The sequence below is a fragment of the Limulus polyphemus genome, unplaced genomic scaffold, assembly GCF_000517525.1.
Source record: "Limulus polyphemus unplaced genomic scaffold, Limulus_polyphemus-2.1.2 Scaffold112, whole genome shotgun sequence".
Lineage (NCBI taxonomy): Eukaryota > Metazoa > Arthropoda > Merostomata > Xiphosura > Limulidae > Limulus > Limulus polyphemus.
Window position 1 is genome coordinate 1,035,753 of NW_013665722.1, and position 19,492 is coordinate 1,055,244.

At 32.5% G+C, this 19,492-nt stretch overlaps 1 protein-coding gene across 3 annotated transcripts in view; it reads left to right on the forward strand.

Annotated features, from left to right (window-relative positions):
* Nucleotides 1-19,492, forward strand: part of LOC106471457 (insulin-like growth factor-binding protein complex acid labile subunit) — a 34,317-nt gene that overhangs the window by 12,333 nt on the left and 2,492 nt on the right. Inside the window, exons 2-3 of one of the 3 annotated variants that reach the window (XM_022400928.1) lie at nt 7,253-9,041; nt 9,686-9,733. In XM_022400928.1, coding sequence (XP_022256636.1) covers nt 7,295-8,839 — 1,545 coding nt within the window. In that variant the 5' untranslated portion in view covers nt 7,253-7,294 and the 3' untranslated portion in view covers nt 8,840-9,041; nt 9,686-9,733. Of the gene's footprint in view, nt 1-7,252; nt 9,042-9,685; nt 9,734-13,539; nt 13,569-19,492 lie in introns of all 3 variants that reach the window. The other 2 variants (XM_022400931.1, XM_013932063.2) reach the window with 2 other exon arrangements.

Below are 19,492 nucleotides of genomic sequence, written 5' to 3' on the forward strand. Positions count from 1 at the left end.
AAAAGTTTCTAAGTAATATAGTATAAGCTAAAATATATATATTGGTTAATACATTATAGATATTTAAATATAAATGGTCAAATATCAAGAAAATACGGATATATTATTTTACGGTGTCACAAAAAAAGAAGGAATAACATGAATTCATTCATTCAGTTGGAAGTCAACATTTAATACTGCTGCCAAAACTTGACGTTTTTATTAGCGTTTTTATCCTGGAAAGCTACAGCATAAACCAGCTAGTACAACTTAAGTAGTTCAAGATTCACAAGAATACAAGCTGGCCCGAGTGCTTAGTCAGACAGACATCATTGTAAATTCAAACTAGCTGGATCTGAGTCACAGCGGGAGAGAGGAGACTGAAATAGGAGCATTCCCTATCTTTGATAGTAACTAGTAGTGACATCAACCATACTGCACAAAGTGTATCGCCTGCATGGAAAATTAAACTGAAGTACAAATGGGAAAGCTTCCATAGTGTGAAGCTCTATTTATCTGTATACCGAAAACATAATTTCATGTTTCATGACCAGGTGTATTTTTCAAGTTGTTAATATGTTACACAGCTATGTTATCTGACAATATGAATGCAGTTTTTGAATACTATTCTAGGTCGGCCTTTATCCTTGTATTAATTATACTTATCTTAACACAAAATTCTCAACGTTTCATAAAATATATTCTGTATGCACTTCCTAAAGGATTGGTTAGTTGATTGTAATTGAGCACAAAGCTACACAATGGCTATCTGAGCTCTGCCCACCAGTATCGAAACTCGGTTTATGGCGTTGTAAGTCCGCAGACATTCTGCTGTGACACTGTGGGGGGGGGGGGCTTTCTAAAGGAAATGGATTGAAAATCTGAAGACAGTTTTTCAAACTATATAGTTTTATTGAAGTAAACATATGCTTTATTTGCAAGAATTCACAATGCAAATTAAAAAATGCAATATTTCTCGTTTATTTTTCATTTTACGTATTAGCTTCACATATTATTATACACCGTTCTCGATTGCTTGTGACTTACTCAACATTCCTTTTATACATCATAACCTGAAAATTAACGTTCAATCACTGGAAAATACATTTTGTTTCCATAGAAATGGTTTTGTTGATATTGTCAATAGGCATTGATGTAAGTGAACACTGCCAGAATATTTTAGTTTATTCATAATTTCTATGGCATATATTTAAAATAACATTTGTTTACCACAAGTGATGCTTTTCTATCTAATTTCCATAATGCAATGGCGCTTTTCCGATGGAAGAAGAAGAAGTAGAATAAAAACTGATACGCCTTAACTGCAATTAAATAATGTATACTGCACTAAAATAAAACGCTACAGTGCTGTGAGTCCGTACATATAAGCTCGTTTCGCATGGCAGCTGGTGTGAACAATGTATCCGAACAGCACGTGCTTCTAAGTAATACCACACAAACTTTTCTAAATTCACTCAGTTAATACTTCTGTAAAACCGAAGTATGCATGCACGGGATAGCCAGCTACATCGTTGTTGATACGGCTTCTTTCAAATAGACTGAAAGAAAATGCGCTGTCGAATGTGAGAAATTACTGTAGTGCTCTTTTTCGGGATAAATTAATGAATCAGGCTTATAAAATAAAGACTGTTTTATTATTAAACAAAAGTAGAAAAATACTTTGATTAGGTTTAAAAGCAACGTGTAATTTTTTAATATCTTGTCTATCTTCTGATTTGAAAGCGACTTAAAAGTATGTGGTATTACTTGATTTATGCATTTTATTATCGCAAAAAAATGGAAAAATAAAGGTTTCAAAATGATGTTTTATATAAGATGTTGGAGATAAAATAATGCGAGAAAAACCGAAATATAATTTTCTAAGCTAGAAATGTCTCAATAGTTTAAGCTTACTTCACTGATTTCTAAGCAGTTTTAAATTGTGTGTTCTGAAGGATTTTATTTGTTAAAGGTTATTGATATATATATATATATATGTTTACACTTCACATGTTTTAAACTGACATATAGCAAGACCATTCTATCCACCTTTCTGATGGTTTAACAAATTTATACAGTATCGATAACACACAAGGTGTGTGTCATTAATGCGTTAATGACGTACTTCTGACGTTTTGTTTCGGACCAGAATCGTTGGAAGAGAAAATTCTTAATAATAGCTTACTGTGGTGTAAAAGAAAATTTATCGAAAATCAGGTATCAAAAGAAAAGGAGATTTTTGGTATTATATTACTTCAAATATCTGAATACCACGAATACAAATAAGGCATATATGTTAAAACAAAATCTACCAACATGGTTCTATGTTTATTACTAAAAAACATTGTTACCAACAAGGACAAGTACAAAATTCATATATATATGTGTGTGTGTACATCTACCTCTGAAAGGCTATTGTTAATCATGGTTAGGTCACTGATAAATTCATGCGTTCAAAAATGTTTATCGTTTTACATGATTTGCTAAAGAAATTCACGGGAGTAAACATTTGGAACAATAACACACTCGAACAAATAGAACTAATTCATTCATATTTTTGTATTTTCAGGAGTATTAAATTATATTTATCGACGTACCACTTCAGACCATATTAAAGACGTATTACTCCTGGGTTAATTTTATTTACCAGATAAATTATCTGACAACCATGCGAGGGATATATACGAAAAAAAAAATCTTAACTATATCCCAAGAAGGAAGTCGCGAACATTTAATTTTATATCGACATATGTATATAAAACTTTTAAGTTTTCTGCTTCCTCAGAATAACTTAAACAGCAAATTGTGTATACTTATTACATTTATCAATTAAAAATCATGACATTTGCAACTCTGCGAGCAAAAATGAATCCACAAACCTGATGTATTTTCACCAGGTTTTTTTATACTTTTTGTTTGATTTACTCATATAAGTTATGCAAAAAGCTATGATATCAAATATACCTTTCAGTGATATAGCACAGGAATTTACTACTTCTTTTGTAATAGTTTCGTAAATGTTTTATTAGGTAATTATTTAGTAGGGGAAAAGAAGAAAAAATAACACTTCTTGAAAATAGTTAAAACATGTTAATCACGCTTGTACGGTTAACGTAATAATGTTTTTTTATATATTTTTACCATTATACTGCCATCTTTTACATATCGCTTCATACAGTTTCTATATAAAGTTTTGTTTTCAGTTCAGGTTGGTTATTTCTCTTCTTGAATAGCAATGCTCTTCTTTTGTCACTGTGCTACAGTTAGATATATTAAAGCCAGTTAGTTACTTTGGTCTAAATAGTTTAATTTACGCAAAGTCTTTATATATATTACCAATAATATTTATTTCCTACATGTTACCAAGAATTAACAACATAAACCGTTGCGATACTCCATTTGAACAACTAAGTAAATTAAGGTAGTAATTGTTAGAGCTTAATTTTGAAAGTAAAGAATAATGTATAAAAATATATCAAACACATTATATCTGTTATATGAAGTACAGATGAGGTCTATCGCGAAATGCCAAGGCTTACCAGGCTGGCTGGACATGAAAAACACAGTGGTAGTTCAGACGCTATTCATATTATCAAATTGTATGGAAAACTACAGTTATGGTGTGAACTAGATTAAAGTGGTTGAGTATGAAAAGTACTACATATGAATCAACATCTTAAAAGAAATGGTTTTTATCTTATTTATCTCTTTCACCATTCTGCTTTCGAACTTAGTTGTTTGATTAATTAATGTTGTGTAGAAATTTGCAGGATGCATTATGTCCAATGGATGAACTGATGAATTGCTATATTAGGCAAGCCTTATTTTTACTTAACACTGTAACAGATTTCAAATCTCTTACAACAAGATAAAATTACCGATACTTAAAATTTGGAAATAAAAGTTGTTAATCTATAATAATAAAAGGGCATGTCTGTGTGTGTGACCGCCATAACTCCAATAGGAAGGAGCCTAGAAACCTGAAATTTTGCACCTATACTAATTGGACTCTGAGGGTGTGCACCTGGGTATTATAACTTATCCCAGTGCGTGCGCGCATGCGCGTGCTCATCTTTTTAATGAGACAAGGCGAAAAACCACATAGGAAAGAATATGTGACTGCCATTGATTCAAGGGTAAAGAACCTTGACACCTGAAACTTTACATCCGTACTATAATAATAAAAGGACGTGTCTAGGAAAGAACCTACAAACCTGAAATTTTGCACACGTACTAAGTGGACCCTGAGAGTGTGCACCTGGGTATTATTACTTATCTATATGCGTGTGCATCGTTTTATGTGAAAAAACACACACACAAAAGAAATGTATACGTGCGTGCGCGCATGCGCATCCTTTTAATGAGGCAAGCTAGCGAAAAAAAACCACATAAAAAGAAAGTGGTTCCTTACATTTCAAATAGAAATCACAGACAAATAGACACGCTCATGTGTGTGCGTGCGTGTGCGCACGTGCGTGTCTTCTTATGTGTGACCGCCATAGCTACAAGAGGAAAAACCCTAGAAACTTAAACGTTTGCACCCATACTAAGTGGACCTTGAAAGTTTGCACACCTTTTTATGCGAAAAACCACATAGAAAAGAAATGTGACCATTATAGCTCCAAGAGGAAAACCTACAAACCTGAAATTTTGCACCATGCGTAGTGGACCCTGAGGTTGTGCACGTGGGTATTATTAGTTATCTTATCCACGTGCGTGCTCACATGCGCATTTTTTAATAAGGCAAGCTAGCGAAAAACCACATAGAAAAGAAGTGGTTCTTTATATTACAAATATAAATCACAGACAGACAGACTGACATGAATATGTGTGCATGTGCGTGTCTGTGTGACCACCATAGCTCCAAGAGGAAAGAACCTAGAGACCTAAATTTTGCACTCATATTAAGTGGACCCTGAGGGTCTGCACCTGCGTATTATTACCTATCTTATCCAAGTGCGTGCGCGAATGTGCGTGCGTATCTTTTTAATGAGGCAAGCTAGTGAAAAACCACATGGAAAAGAAGTGGTTCCTTATATTACAAATTATGCATATAAATCACAGACAGACAGACACGCAGCTTTTTAATGAGGCAATATAGCAAAAAACCACATAGAAAAGAAGTGGTCCCTTATATAACAACTTCTAATATATAGAAAATCCAGTGCGTTTTGGTAACAATGCGTTCCAACAATGACTTTTATATCATGTTGCTTAGCGATAAAAATATAATCAAATATTGTTGTTAGTCTTTGTGCTGAAAATATAAAATAAAATGTATAAACTACAAAATTGAAAAAAGTATATTTGTTGTTTTCTAATTTAGAGGCTCCGTTAATTAAAGAGGTTTGTTCTATATTACTTGTTGTTATTATTATTTAAGTTTAAAATCGGAGGGCAAGTCAGAGGGAAGGTTACCTTGATAAACAGGCCGATCCCGTAAAGGAGCAACAACAGTATATATATATATGTTATACTTTTATGCTAAAATGGGCTCAGAATACATACACTGACATAGTCATCTAGAACAAACAAACCTAATAACCCGAGCGAAGCCAAGTACTTCGCTTGTTGATAATAATCAAGTAAAACAGGAATCGTACAGCTTATTCTTATCCATCCAGGAGAGTGTAGCTTGTTCAATAATGTATCATTTTCATATATTTAATTTTTTGGTCTCTTTAAAAGAATTAAGAAACAGAAAGTAAATGTTCACATAAACTGAAATATAACTAGATTGTTGTCTAAAATTATATCACGTTTTTGGTACTGGTGTTATACAATCATGACAAACGAAATTAATTTTTCTACATAATAATCAAACCTACTAGCATACGTATATATTTAGACGTTAAAATAAGAGAAGATATTAGGGTTAGAAGATGTAAAGCATTTATAAATAAATGCGACCAACTAATAAAGTTTTTGGTGTTAAAATGTCAAACTTACAGAGAAAACTTCTTATATAAAATGTTTATATCTTAACAGGTGGTTAGGGTGCTCGAGTCGCAATTTGAGGGTCGCTGGTTCGAATCCTTGTCCCACCAAACATGCTCGCTCTTTTAGCCGTGGGGTCGTTATAATGTAACGGTCAATCCAACTATTCGTTGGTAAAAGAGAAGCCCAAGAGTTGGCGGTGGGTTGTGATGACTAGCTGCCTTCCCTCTAGTCTTACACTGCTAAATTACGGACGGCTAGCGTAGATGGCCCTTGTGTAGCTTTGCGCGAAATCCATAACAAACAAACAATCCAAACACTCTGTATCATATACATACTTTCCTGAATAAAAACTGTGATTCTCAATGTACCATAGTTTCCCTATACCAGTAGTTTTAAGTTATAATAATTCTACATTTTTCAAGATTATTTCTATATTTTACAACTTCATTCTGCTTTATGCCGTTTTTTTTTGTTTTATTTAAATAACAACAACAACACTTGTTGAATAGTTCGTTTGTTTGTTTTTTCGTTTTTACGGTAATGGTGGGTTTATATAAACTTCGCAAATATATGGTGTTTTATCTTTTATTTCATCTCATTTACTTTCTTAGATGTTCTGAAATAATCTATCGATATTGATTTTCAGATAACAAGAGGCTTTATTTTGTATGGACACCAATGATATATCTAATTTCCGGATTTCGAAAATCATTATGGTTAAATGAATTATTAGAAGGATCCAGCTATGTAATCACAAGCTTTATTGCCATAGGAAGAAGAGCTAATGTAGCCTGCATAATAGTTTTGTCGGCTAATAACCTTCTATATCATTTGGCCAGTTTATAAGTGTGCATCATCCTTGAATATAATATCGTTGTAAAATACATTATAAAGTGAATATCTGCTTTTCAAATATCTATCTATCTATATATATTTATGGAAATACTGTTAAAGAATTAATATTGTTTTCGAAAAAAAAACATTTGTAAGGGAACGAAAGTACAAGAATGACAGCTTTCACATTAAATAGATATCTACCAATTTTTAATGGTTTTTCTTAGCTTTTTGACTAAGCTGTAATAAAGTGTGTTTTTATTGTTCTTTGAAATTTAAATCATTCTACTCGGAATATATTTTTTTAAACTACTTTTAAATTATATTTGTGAAATATTATTAACAATATATCACTTTTAAATATCAAGCGCTATAATATTAATATTACTGTGAATAATATTTCAGTTTGAGGAAACGCTTTAATACTTTGTTTCATTACAACGTTATTGAAAGTTTTTTTTGTGTTACAGTTGATAGAGAAATGTTTTGTGTTTTTCAGAAAAGAATGACTTTGGTAAAGGAATGTGAATATTAAGTGTTCATGATGAAATGTCAACTAGATTTTGTGGTTTTCACCTTTGTACTGCTGTTCTACCGTTCTGTCAGTGGACTTTGTCCGTATAGATGTCAGTGTGACGAGGAGAGGCTTACTGCAATTTGTGATGATGCGAAATTGGATGTAGTGCCCATCACTCTGAACCCTGACCTACGGGAGCTGCACTTAGAGAAGAATAGCATAAAAGGCATAATGTCGGCTTTTAATGTTTACCGTAATCTGGAATATCTAGATATGAGTGGAAATCAGTTAGTTACTTTAGGAAGGAACAATTTTGAACGTCAACAAAAACTTCAAATTCTTCTTCTTGGCTATAATATGATTTCGTCTTTGCAGCGAATGACATTCTTTGGTCTGAACTCACTGCATATCTTGAAATTGACGGGAAATTTTATCCAACAACTTCCCGAACAGGTCTTCAGTGAGTTATCGAGTCTCGAAGTTTTAGATTTGTCCGAAAATAGCATTTCAACCATTTCCAACCATGCCTTTATTGGATTAGCAAGAATAAAAATCCTTTTACTTCGAGAAAACAAGGTAATGCAGATTCCTAAAGCAGCTTTTGGGCCCTTACCTCATCTTATAAGCTTGGATTTGGGTCTGAATTCTTTTCCTTTGGTTGAAGACTATGTATTTTCTAATCTGTTGGGACTAGAAACGCTAAAGCTGGACAGCTGCGGAATTCGTGAAATACGCAAGCACGCATTTTCGGCACTTAAACATCTTACTGATCTTTTACTTCAAGATAACTTGCTTAACGTTATCCCCACTGAAGCTTTTCGTTATCTAAAATCAGTACGAGAACTTCAAATCGGTCAAAATAACTTTAGAAAAATTCAAGCAAATGCATTTACGGGCCTGATGAATCTGCGTTCTCTTGTTATAAATAGCGCTCCGTTGTTGAAGAGGATAGAAAATGATGCTTTCTCATGCAACGACAATTTACAGCATATAGCCATGAACCATAATAAAAAACTAAGTTATATCGGAAAAGATGCATTTACCTCTCTGCCATTCCTTCGTACTGTTAGCCTTCGAGATAATGCATTTCACACACTACCTGCTGAAATTCTCCCTTGGCAAAATTTGGAACATTTTGACATACGTGACAATCCACTGGTGTGCAACTGCAGCATTTCTTGGCTTTTACGTTTATTACAGAACTTTAACTATTCAAATCATGTTGATCCTGATGTAACACTAATTACATGTGAGACTCCACCCCTCCTACGTGATATATTGTTGAAAGACTTAACTCCAGAAGATTTAGGCTGTTATATATCTGAAATGCAGAAGATTATGACATGGACGTTCGCAACGGTGGGAATTTTGATTATTGTTCTGATTGTGATAGTTCTGTGGTATCGACAAAAGGTGGCTAACGATCTTAAGATTAAGTGCAGCACCAGCTTATCCGAGTCACAGTTTGATACCAGATATGGCCAGGAAACCTTAAGGCAAGGTCTTACCCCAGAAAGGGAGTGGATTGTAAAGATCGGCAGAGAACCATACCCAGGAAGGCTGGTTTAACTTTCTTCCAAATGTTTATATAAACACAGTTCGCGTTCTGTACTTTTTGTCTTGCCTTTTACAAATTCCAAACCAAATTAAAGTTTCCATTTTATTTATTTTTGCCATTATGCCACTCATCCTCCAATATTAGTTTGCTCTATTGAAATAGATATGAAAGAAAATAATTTAATCAAGAATTCGAGAAAAACCCCAGACAAAGGTGAGTAAGAAAACAATTTTTAACAATTAGCAGGAAATACAGTGTATGGCTACTATACTTGTTTGCGGTAAGCAAAATTGGAGCTAACTTATCATTTAAACTAAGAAATAAGATGTAATTATTACCTAGAAATTGGTAAAAGTTCATTAGGCATCCATTGATGCACTGTTTTTCGTAAAATCTTTTGATATATATATATATATAAGTAAATATATATGAATTAGACAATACAATCATTTAAAGACGAATTATCCAGTTAAAGAATAAAATAAACAACAACTTTACAATGTATATTATAGAGCAATTTACGTAAAAGTCGGATATGGTAATGAGACAAGTAAAATTAAAAGACAGTTATAATCTTAACTGTCTTTTAAAATACCTACAGTTTTTATGGTACAACTGCAACCATCTTAATTCAAGCAATAACAGTAGAAACTATATATTCACTCACTTTGAGATATTACTTAAAGGATAGATATCTCAAGAATAAAAAGTAAATTTGATCGTTTATCGCTGCCACTAGACATGATATATTTGTTCAAACTCCTATGAATCAGTACGTTTATAGATTTTATATCTGCAGTACATATAGTAGATCTTTTTCATTTTTACCTCACACTTTGATATTTATTTACCCTCAGCTTTACTTAGCAGTTTCCGTATCAACAGTCACTTATTTTGTATTTAAGGTAAGAATGTCTCTTTGAAATATCTTTTCCAGATTATTGTCAGTTATTTAATATTTAACTCTCATCAAATGTAAATCATCTCTAATTGTTTAGTTTAGTTGTTTGAAGTTAAGCACAAAGCTAGTCAATAGGCTATCTTTTCTCTGCCCACTGCGGGCATCGAAACCCGGTTTCTAGCGGTGTAAGTCCGCAGACATACTGCTGTGCCACTGGGGGGCATCCCTAATTGTGGTTAAAGACTATTTTGTTAGTTCCTATCTTTCTAGTTAAATATTTGACTATATTTAAAACAGAAAACTAATCACCTAAATTAAGGGGGGGGGAACGATGCAAAATTATTTTAAGGAGAATAACTAATTGACATATTATTTATCCAATTGAAAAATTCAATTCCTAACTACCTTTTAGTATTTGATAATATACTCTAAATTTAAAGTAAATAGTTTTAACTTAAGTTCTTAAAGTTCAGGATACCATGCTGCCAAATAAAGATATTTAGATTCATGATTGTAATCTGACTGAGCGATCTGACAGAATTAAATAATTAAAATATTGAAAGCTGAAGACGAACGAGTTGACAAAAAATATATTAAAAACATTCTGAATAAGGAACTAAACTAGTAGAAGACAGAGGGATACATAAATATAGTAGTTACAGTTATACATGTATATATACTGTTTATTCAAGAAGCGAGAGTAAAACGTTTTACATGCCAATTTAATCCTCACATTACCGACTTTTTTAAACATTCACTAACGGTAGGATCCACGCAAGTTATGTGCATAGATTTAATAAATTACATTATTTATAGCTAAATACTTTTATTTTACTTGTTTTACTCCACATTAATATTCTACATTATAAAGCTATAAAACTTAATTACAAACTTATAAAATGTGAGTAGAACGAAAACTGAAAAGAAAAAACGCATATTGGTATATTACAAAATTCGTTGTCAGCCGTCACAGTTGTCACGATATATATATTGGAATGTTCTTTACACACAAATTTTGCACATTTACATCATTGGTACTGTTGTAATATAGGATCATCACTGTGTTTTGGACTGCTATATTGTTGTACATTTCGTACATAATACTTAGCACCACAGCTATTTTCCTTTCTTTGAACAGTATAAAGTTAAGGATGTGAGTTTGTTAAAACTAAATGTAGTTGAGAACTCGGTACATCATTTTACATTGACCATTTTAATGGTAGTTCACATCTCTTTGTGCTTAATGTTCCAAGCATTGTTAGTTGAATGTCCAGTGATTTCTTGGCCATCTTTAAACTCGTAAAAGAATTATCACAAGATAATTCACTTCCACTGTTTTGTAATCCTTGGAACATACCCAGTTCAAATCTCACTCCATGATTTTGTTCTCTTGGATGTTCTTCTATACATTCGCGTATCATAAACACACAACAAAACTTAATTCTAATTTCATACTTTTCAGGTTTTCACTGAAGATATTGTTTGAAGGGATACTACTAGTGAATAAGACTAGTTGCTCATCAGTAGCCATACTGCGGAGATTCTGTAACATTTCATTGAAGTTGCTTTTTATAGGATCAGATTTTTACTTTTCCTTTTTTTTTCCTTGTTCTTCAACATTATCATGTCGAAGATAAAGTTTATTATTACCCTAATCCAAATATTTTCGATTGCTTCATTCCTTGATTTATAAGTACCAGCTAGCACCATCATACCGACAAAATATTACATTTCGATAAATTTAAATACCAAATTTTTCATTTTAACACAGCTTTTCTTTCCTTCTTTTTTTGTCAATTTCAGTATTTTCTTCACTATTCTCTTCTTCATAAATAGATTGGATGCAGGTAATGCTGTTTTAATATTTCTTCTTACATGCCTTGATGTTTCCTAGTTGGCTGCTGCCTTGAAGTTACATCCTTCCTCTTCATTATTTCTTAAGACCGTTCTTCATCAGTACACTGTAATTTCATTATAAGTCTTATTTTCATTTGAGCTAGTATCACTACCATTTTCGTCTGTAATGGCTTGGTGGTTGGAGCACTCGACTTGCAATCTGTCGTTTTGTTGGTGAAGAGTAGCCTAAGAGTTGGCGGTTGGCGTTGTTAACTAACTGCCTTCTCTCTAGTTTTTCACGTTTAAATTAAGACCGGCTAATACAGGTAGCCCTCGAGTCGGTTTGAGCGAAATTCAACGAAGCAAAAATTTTCTTCAAGATATAAATGATCTACTTCAATTTCATTACTTGATACTGTATAATGATCACCATTAAGTTCTCAGACATCTTCACAATTGTCAATAGTATTTTAGCCACAATATCGTTTCGTCCAAGAATTCATTTTACTCACTACAAAATTATTACATAAAAGGTTTAGAAGAAGGGTGAAACTGTAATGAATTTCACACTAGAAGTGACAACCTTTTATACACGTAAAAACTGACTTATGCAAAGAATTGATCAATTTTATGTTTTTGCTTGTTACAACAGTCATTGCAAAGATCTGGCCAAATAGAGTAAGTAAAATCACGTTTGTTCTATTTAAAATTCATAAGAGACCTCAGCAGCAATTCTTGGGATTAATTACACTATTTTTATTTCTGTGAGTTATATGTTATTGGAATCCTGTAATTAGCAAGGACATAAATTCACAATCAGTTTAGTGCAAACATATACAAAAAAAAAGAAAACATATATAAAAAGCCGGTGGGCTGACACCATCTATAATTTTAGAATTACTATTAAGTGATAACTGTATGTGAAACACTGTCAAAATACTTAGGCACACAGTGAGTTGCTCAATATAGATAATCATGAAATTTCCATTTGTTATTCTAAAGATAACCCAACAAAAACTTTAATCGAATGTTTGCTAATAAGGATATTCTATGACCCGACCGTACATCCTCAATGGCAGAGGATAAGAGTGGAAGATAGAACATAAAGGATTCATAAAGTTTACCAAAGATGTAGGAAAAGAAAAGTGTTCTTTACCAAGCATAATTCACTACTCCTCTAGGAACTATACTTGTTATTTCTACTTACTCACCAGCACTTTTCAAAGAATATGTACAACCCCAAATATCTATAGCAACACGTGGATACAAAGGAAATAATAATATGCTATGCTTTTTAGTATCATTGCTGTGTTTTGGGTCTCTCACCCACATTATGGTACCTTTTACGGACATCTAACGCTGTGTTGTTTACTTTATTCTCAAGAGGATAAAAAATATAACAGTCATGAGTAAGTTAAAGCTACATGCGTTCTGTCCGTAGTGTCATTAGTTTGGAAAAGGACAAAACAATTCATTGTAGTAATATATGTCTCTTGGTATTTCATCACCGCTTGTCATCTCGAAAAGAAAAAGTACCTTTCAAATTCATACAGTCGTACAGTAGGCTGGTTAAGTTAACAAGTATCTAGGTACTGTAAGGCTTCTTGAAAAAAGTTTAATTTAAAATACAAGTGAGTTTCAAAATATAGTCGCATGAGGAGAAACTTGTGTTCAAGCGGTTTATTGAAAATATTAAGAACATGCAAAATATACACATATTCGGATGTAAAAACACCTAAACATTATATATATAATATTAAACGTAGCTTTTGTAAAGTCTTGTTATCAAGATAAAACATTCGTACATTTACATTATTATATAAAAGAAAGTTGAAAATAAATTAAATTAATAAGCTTATCTTTAAATTTGATGTTTGGATGATATTTGTAATAAATTGGTTTCGCATGATTTTTTTTAAAGCTAGAATACAAAAGCTGGTATTAATAAGTGTTTATATTGTAATTTATTTCTAGATTAGCAAGTGTGTCCCTGCTAGGCATCGGTAAGTTTACGGACTTAGAACGCTCAAACCCAGAGTAGACAAGATGCAGGTAGTCCATTGTGTAGTTTTGCAAGAAGACAACAACTATTAGTTTAGCGATTAAGATTAAATTGCTGCCAGCTTTTTTCTTTTCTACTAAAGTGAAACTGGCTATTATAAATAGTCGTTTTCTAGAAGACAAAAGTTGGATGTGAATGAAGCTGTGTCACTGACGAACCTATTTCATCACATAGCAATCAAAAAGGAAACAGTGTTCCGACATCAAAATCAGAACAGCAGAAACATAGTGTATATGTAAAACAATTGTGCATAATATGCTTTGATAAAAAAAAACGTCCATTGAAGATTGGGTTTCATTGTCATAATATTAAGTCCTGTGAAAATTATATTAGAGATAAATACAAAGAAAATAGCTTTAACTTTGAATGTATTATAGCTTCGTCATCATGGTTAGTAGCTTATACGATCACCTAAGTCTAATTCTTCATTAGTAATTAGTATTAATTGATAGTTAAACTTAGGTGATCGTATAGTCTACTAACCATGACAATGATTGATATCCAATCGCCACCACTTTACATTAAATACTATTTTAGCTTCCTTTAAAATCCTTAAAATCATAGAACGCTATATTTATACCACATTTCATCTTAAGGAAATACATATACTAAGTTTGGATGCTATTAGTTTTCATTATCTATCTATATGTTACGTTGAAATATCAGTTATATTTATCTTTACATCTTGATTTCATCCTACTATCAGCCATATTAAGACCAATCCATGTGATATGTTTGTATTATTACATCATCTTTAATATGAACAATTTGTAGAACAAGTGACACGACGTCGCAGATACGAATCGAATGGATTTAGCACCTCTATATTTGGTTCATAGCAAATTCCTGACCATTAAACAGCACAATTTAGCTATGGCTTAAGGCTAGAATAGGGTCACATGTCTTTCCGATGAATGATTTTCGTATAGTGAGATTGATAAACAGACTCAAAGAACAACAATATTTCAAAGAAAAGAATCTTCAGTGTTCTCTACAGAAACAGAAAGACTCTTCCAACATAGTGTTTAGGGCAACAAAGGCTACTTTGTTTATATTTGTCTTTGTTTTTTTATTACTTTGCGTAAAGCTAGTCGAGGACTATCTGTGCTACAGTGAAGGCTGCTAGTCAATACCACCCACTGCCACCTCTTGGGCTATTTTTCTATCAATGAAAAGTGGGATTGACCGTAAGTCTATAACTCATCAACGGCTGAAAGAGCTAGAATTTTCGGTGATAGGATTCGGATTGGCCACCCGCAGATATCAAATCGACCACCCTAACCACCAGGTTATGACAAGCCCTGCAAAGGCTGTTCTGCCATATCCAAGATAATCTAGAGCAACACCCTTATTCTCAAAGTAAAGCCTATGTTTACAAAAGAATCATTCAACCCAAATAAGTCATTGCAGTGAAGCTAGTTATATATCCTGGGGCCATGAGCAATATAACGAACAATAAGTTAAAGCTGATTAAGGTTCACAAGCCAAAAGTTCATAAGCTTACTGTCACAGCTCGAAATCAGCGGCTGTTTCTATAGGAAAAGTGGTCGAAGAAACTGCATCAGAGCAATTCCGTTCGACCACACTTCCGCCAAAATCCTGAAAGTAGTTTCCGTGGACTTTTCAGTCTTTTATCTGCTTAAATGTGGTCTTTGGAATTGACATCTATCTACATACAGTGAAGGGTGTTTGTGAAACGATAGTTAAGATGTGTCCGGTCTAAGACGACTTCTCGGTTCTTCGGAGAAGTTTGTGAAGTAAGAAATTGTAACAATAGTAGAAAACCACAACCATGAAAGCTTGTACGATCGATGATAGAAAAAGTAGTTACTAGGACAACACCACACCTGTGACATCATTTTTCTAAAGCACGATTGATTTCAATATCGTATGTAAAAGTTTGATGTTTTAATCGTCAATGTCGTTTTTACACTGTAAATACATTAAGCCTTCAGTATTAAGTAAGTGTAAAAGTGTTAAATGTTTTCAGTTTAGAGACTTATCATTTAATTGTTCTTTAGTTTAAAAGTAAAGAAAACTTTTTTCACATATATTAACCTTTAAAGTTTTAAGCATGAAATAGTTGACCCTATTCTTTTAGTTAAGTAAATATACTCATAAATAGCGTATCTCTTAAGCATGGAATTATTATTTTATTTTTCTTCATCAATAATAATGCAATAAGTTTCATTAATTTTTCGTCAACGTTGTGGAGAACGTCAATTTAAAACAGAAAAACAACAACAACAGATATTACTGAACTTAAGCCAAGATAAATATAGGTGACAAAAACGAATGAAAACAATGAAGCACATGGTAAGTAAAATAAGTAGTATTCAATACCATAAACACATCCACTATATTTTACTATAATAGAAAACGTCCATTTCTTTCAATTTAACCTGATATTTACAATACTTCACTCTTTGAAGAACAAACCAACAATGAATGTGTTTTAGAGTTTGTTGTTACGTTATAAACATAGCGCAAAACACGTTAATCTGTTAGTCTATATTAGATCATGCCAGGAAGCTAAAGGTTTAATTTTTGCAACCTCGTTGCATGCTCATCAAATTGCAATTGATATAATAAAATACGAAAGGTTGATGTCATCTTGTCTTAAATCGATTTCGCTGATTATAAGACATTCAATGACAAATTTTGTGATACTAATATAATTCATATTCGGGTTAGTTTGAATAATCTTTAGCACTTCAACCTTTCAGAATCACATAAATATAAAAATAAAACACTTAATAAGAGTTAAACTCATTTTGATGTCTTAGTGAGGATAAAACCACCATAATGTGACAGTATTTAGCACATTGTCGACACATGATTTATTGTCATTGCCTCCTGTTATTATAAACGTAATATTAAGTATTGATGACAAATATATATCCTTATCACCCTAATAACGACAGCTAAACGGGCTAAACGTGTTATATTTCTAGTTTGTTATCTTTCTATTAATTAGTGTTAGAGATTAAGATGCTTAATGCTAATTGTTTCACTAAAAGAGTAAATCTCTATAGTAAATAGCATCTTGAAGAACAATTAAATGCTCAAAACATTTTTCTTTTAATGTTTCATCCAGTAGGCACTAAATGCACTTTATTCACTAAGCTTTGAAACTTCAGTGACATATTAATTTTCAGAATTATTTTAAATCATTGATTTTAAATTGCACAATATGATTTTTACACACACATACAGATATATTTTCAATTTATAAATGTCATTAGCCAGTTTTTCAAAATCTGCATCGAAAACTAATATCAATATGATCATTCTACATATTTTGTTAATGCTTTGAACATACAGAATGACCAATTCTTAAACGAATTTCACAAAAGGGGTGTAGTCCATAATGTTTGGAAGCCATATTCTCTTGTTATTTTACGAATATATGGTTACCTATATAAGTTTTTTTTTTTGAAATCTGAAACACAAACAATATAGTAGAAATAACTTCAAATGTTTTAGTATATTAAAACCTAACGTTATTTTTAAACGTGGTCATCTTGAATAATATGCTTTATATAAATCGCTGTACATCAACCCGATACTTCTCTTCAGCACTACCTAAGGTCTATACTGTTAATTTATGTTTGTCGTTTTGGAGAGACTTAAATGTGCATCTTTTCATACGTTTTGGCGACAATATGATTTAAAATCGTGAAATTTCTTTTCAAATTTTTCGATCAGGAAGACAGCCAGAAATAAAACATTTTTTACGCATAAAAGATCTGTAGTAAGTAAGTTTGTAGAATGAGAACTTTAGACATTTTTAAAATGCGTAATTTATCTCAATAGCTGGTCGATAATATTACTTTTAGGATGACCCATTTCCTTTGATCAATATGTAATGTTGATGCTAGGTGTGTACGAAATGGAAAACATATAATATTAACATATGGCATAAAAATTTATCTTTGAAGATTTGTTAAAAATATATCTTTACACTCTAGCATGTAGTTATATTATTGTCTCGCAAACGTACGCTATAGCGGTGAGGCTGTCATACATATTCATCACATACACGAACGTTTGTCAGTGTAAACACATATATCTTCTTGCATCTAGTTTTATGCTCGCGGTATCCACAAGATCAAAGAATAACACCGAAATTCAATAGATTCTTGGAAATAAGCCATAGAAAGCAGTACTGAGTGAATGTAGTTCCAGAGCCTCCCTCGGGATAGAAAATGTTCCTTCATAAGATCATCCGTCTGCTATAAAATGTACTTCTGTTTAGTTTGAAAATATCTGAATGGAACTTTTATCAACGGATGATATTTTGTTTGTTCACCATAGGGCATAATAACTTGTTTCCCACTTTTAGAAAGTCACACTTGTTTATTCGTTTATGGGAATACATCGTTAGCGTTTTCTAAATGATGCAGATTCCAATATAGACTAACACTGTTCGTAATAGAACCAGTTTAGCAAACATACTACAAGTATCGAACATGCTGGTATTTATTTGTCAAGTATTCACTCTTCAAAGTTCATAGATATAGATCCGTACTCGGATATCTTGTAAGTTTTAGTGTCCATGAGTATATCCGATAATAGTTCTTATTTCAGAAAATGCAGTTTTTCTTAATTCTTTAGATAAAATATTAACTTTGTTTCCTGCAAGGTTTGTATGTTGTCCCCCAGAGGCTCAGTGGTAATCTTTTAACGCCAGACTACAATGCTCAGTCCATGTGGTGGACTCGACACAGAGATAGCCACCTTTGCAGCTTTATTCTATAGTAAATAAAGAGTTATTTTGAATTGGCATAAACTAGTGGGCTAGTGTGTCTGGCTGCAGGTCGAAGGTTTGGAGTTCGAGACGTGATACCAGTTCACACTCTTACACGTTATAAAAGTGATAACCAATCCATTTACTCATCTCGAAACTGTTATTTGGTGGCGGGTCCTGCTGACTTGCTATATTTCCTTTAATCAGTAATTAATTCAAAACAATGTTTGCAAAGTTTAATAATTCCTTAGTTCCTTATTATATGATTTTTGTCATATGAAATATCGAAATTTTGTGCATTAATACTGTTAAATGACAAATAAATAAGGTTTTTAATTAGTCGAATAATTATTGTATGATGTTAGGTGAAGTCAATCTAAACAAATATTTGGAAAGTTTAATAATTCCTTTGTTCATCATTATATGAATTTATTTTATATTTTAGGGTCTAAATATTAATGCCATGTATTAGGTCGTCAAGAAATTAATGTCGCGTTTTCGAACACTTTCATTAACCACCCCCCAAAAATTTATATCACGTGTAAAAGTTAAACGAACCGCCTAAACGTCACGTTAGTGTAGCCTATATAATGTGTAAAGTTTAGTATAATCTAATCCCTTATACTGATGGTACTCGACGAGACACACATTCGGCATGTAATGCTGTTTGAATACAAGAAGGGAAATAATACCTCTGTAGCCACAAAGAATATCAAAGAAGTTTATGGAAATGTTTTGAACGTTCGTAACAACGATGGTTCAGCAAATTTCGTTCAGGTGACTTTATCCTTAAAAACTATGATGGCAGGGCTGACACGTTGGAATTGATATTGATGGTCTGAAGATGCTTGTTGAGTCTAACCCAAGGCAACACACTCGTGAAATGGCGTCTCTCATGAAACAATACGTAAACATATAAGAAATATGGGAAAACTCTATAAAGAAGGTGTTTGGGTACCTCACGAACTTTTCGATGATCATCGTTTCCAACGTGTGAACGTTGCTTCGCCTCTTCTGGCAAGTAATGTGCGTGAACCATTTTTGGACAGAATTGTCACTAGTGATGTAAAATGGATTCTCTATGCGAATATTAAACGCCAAAAACAATGGCTCAG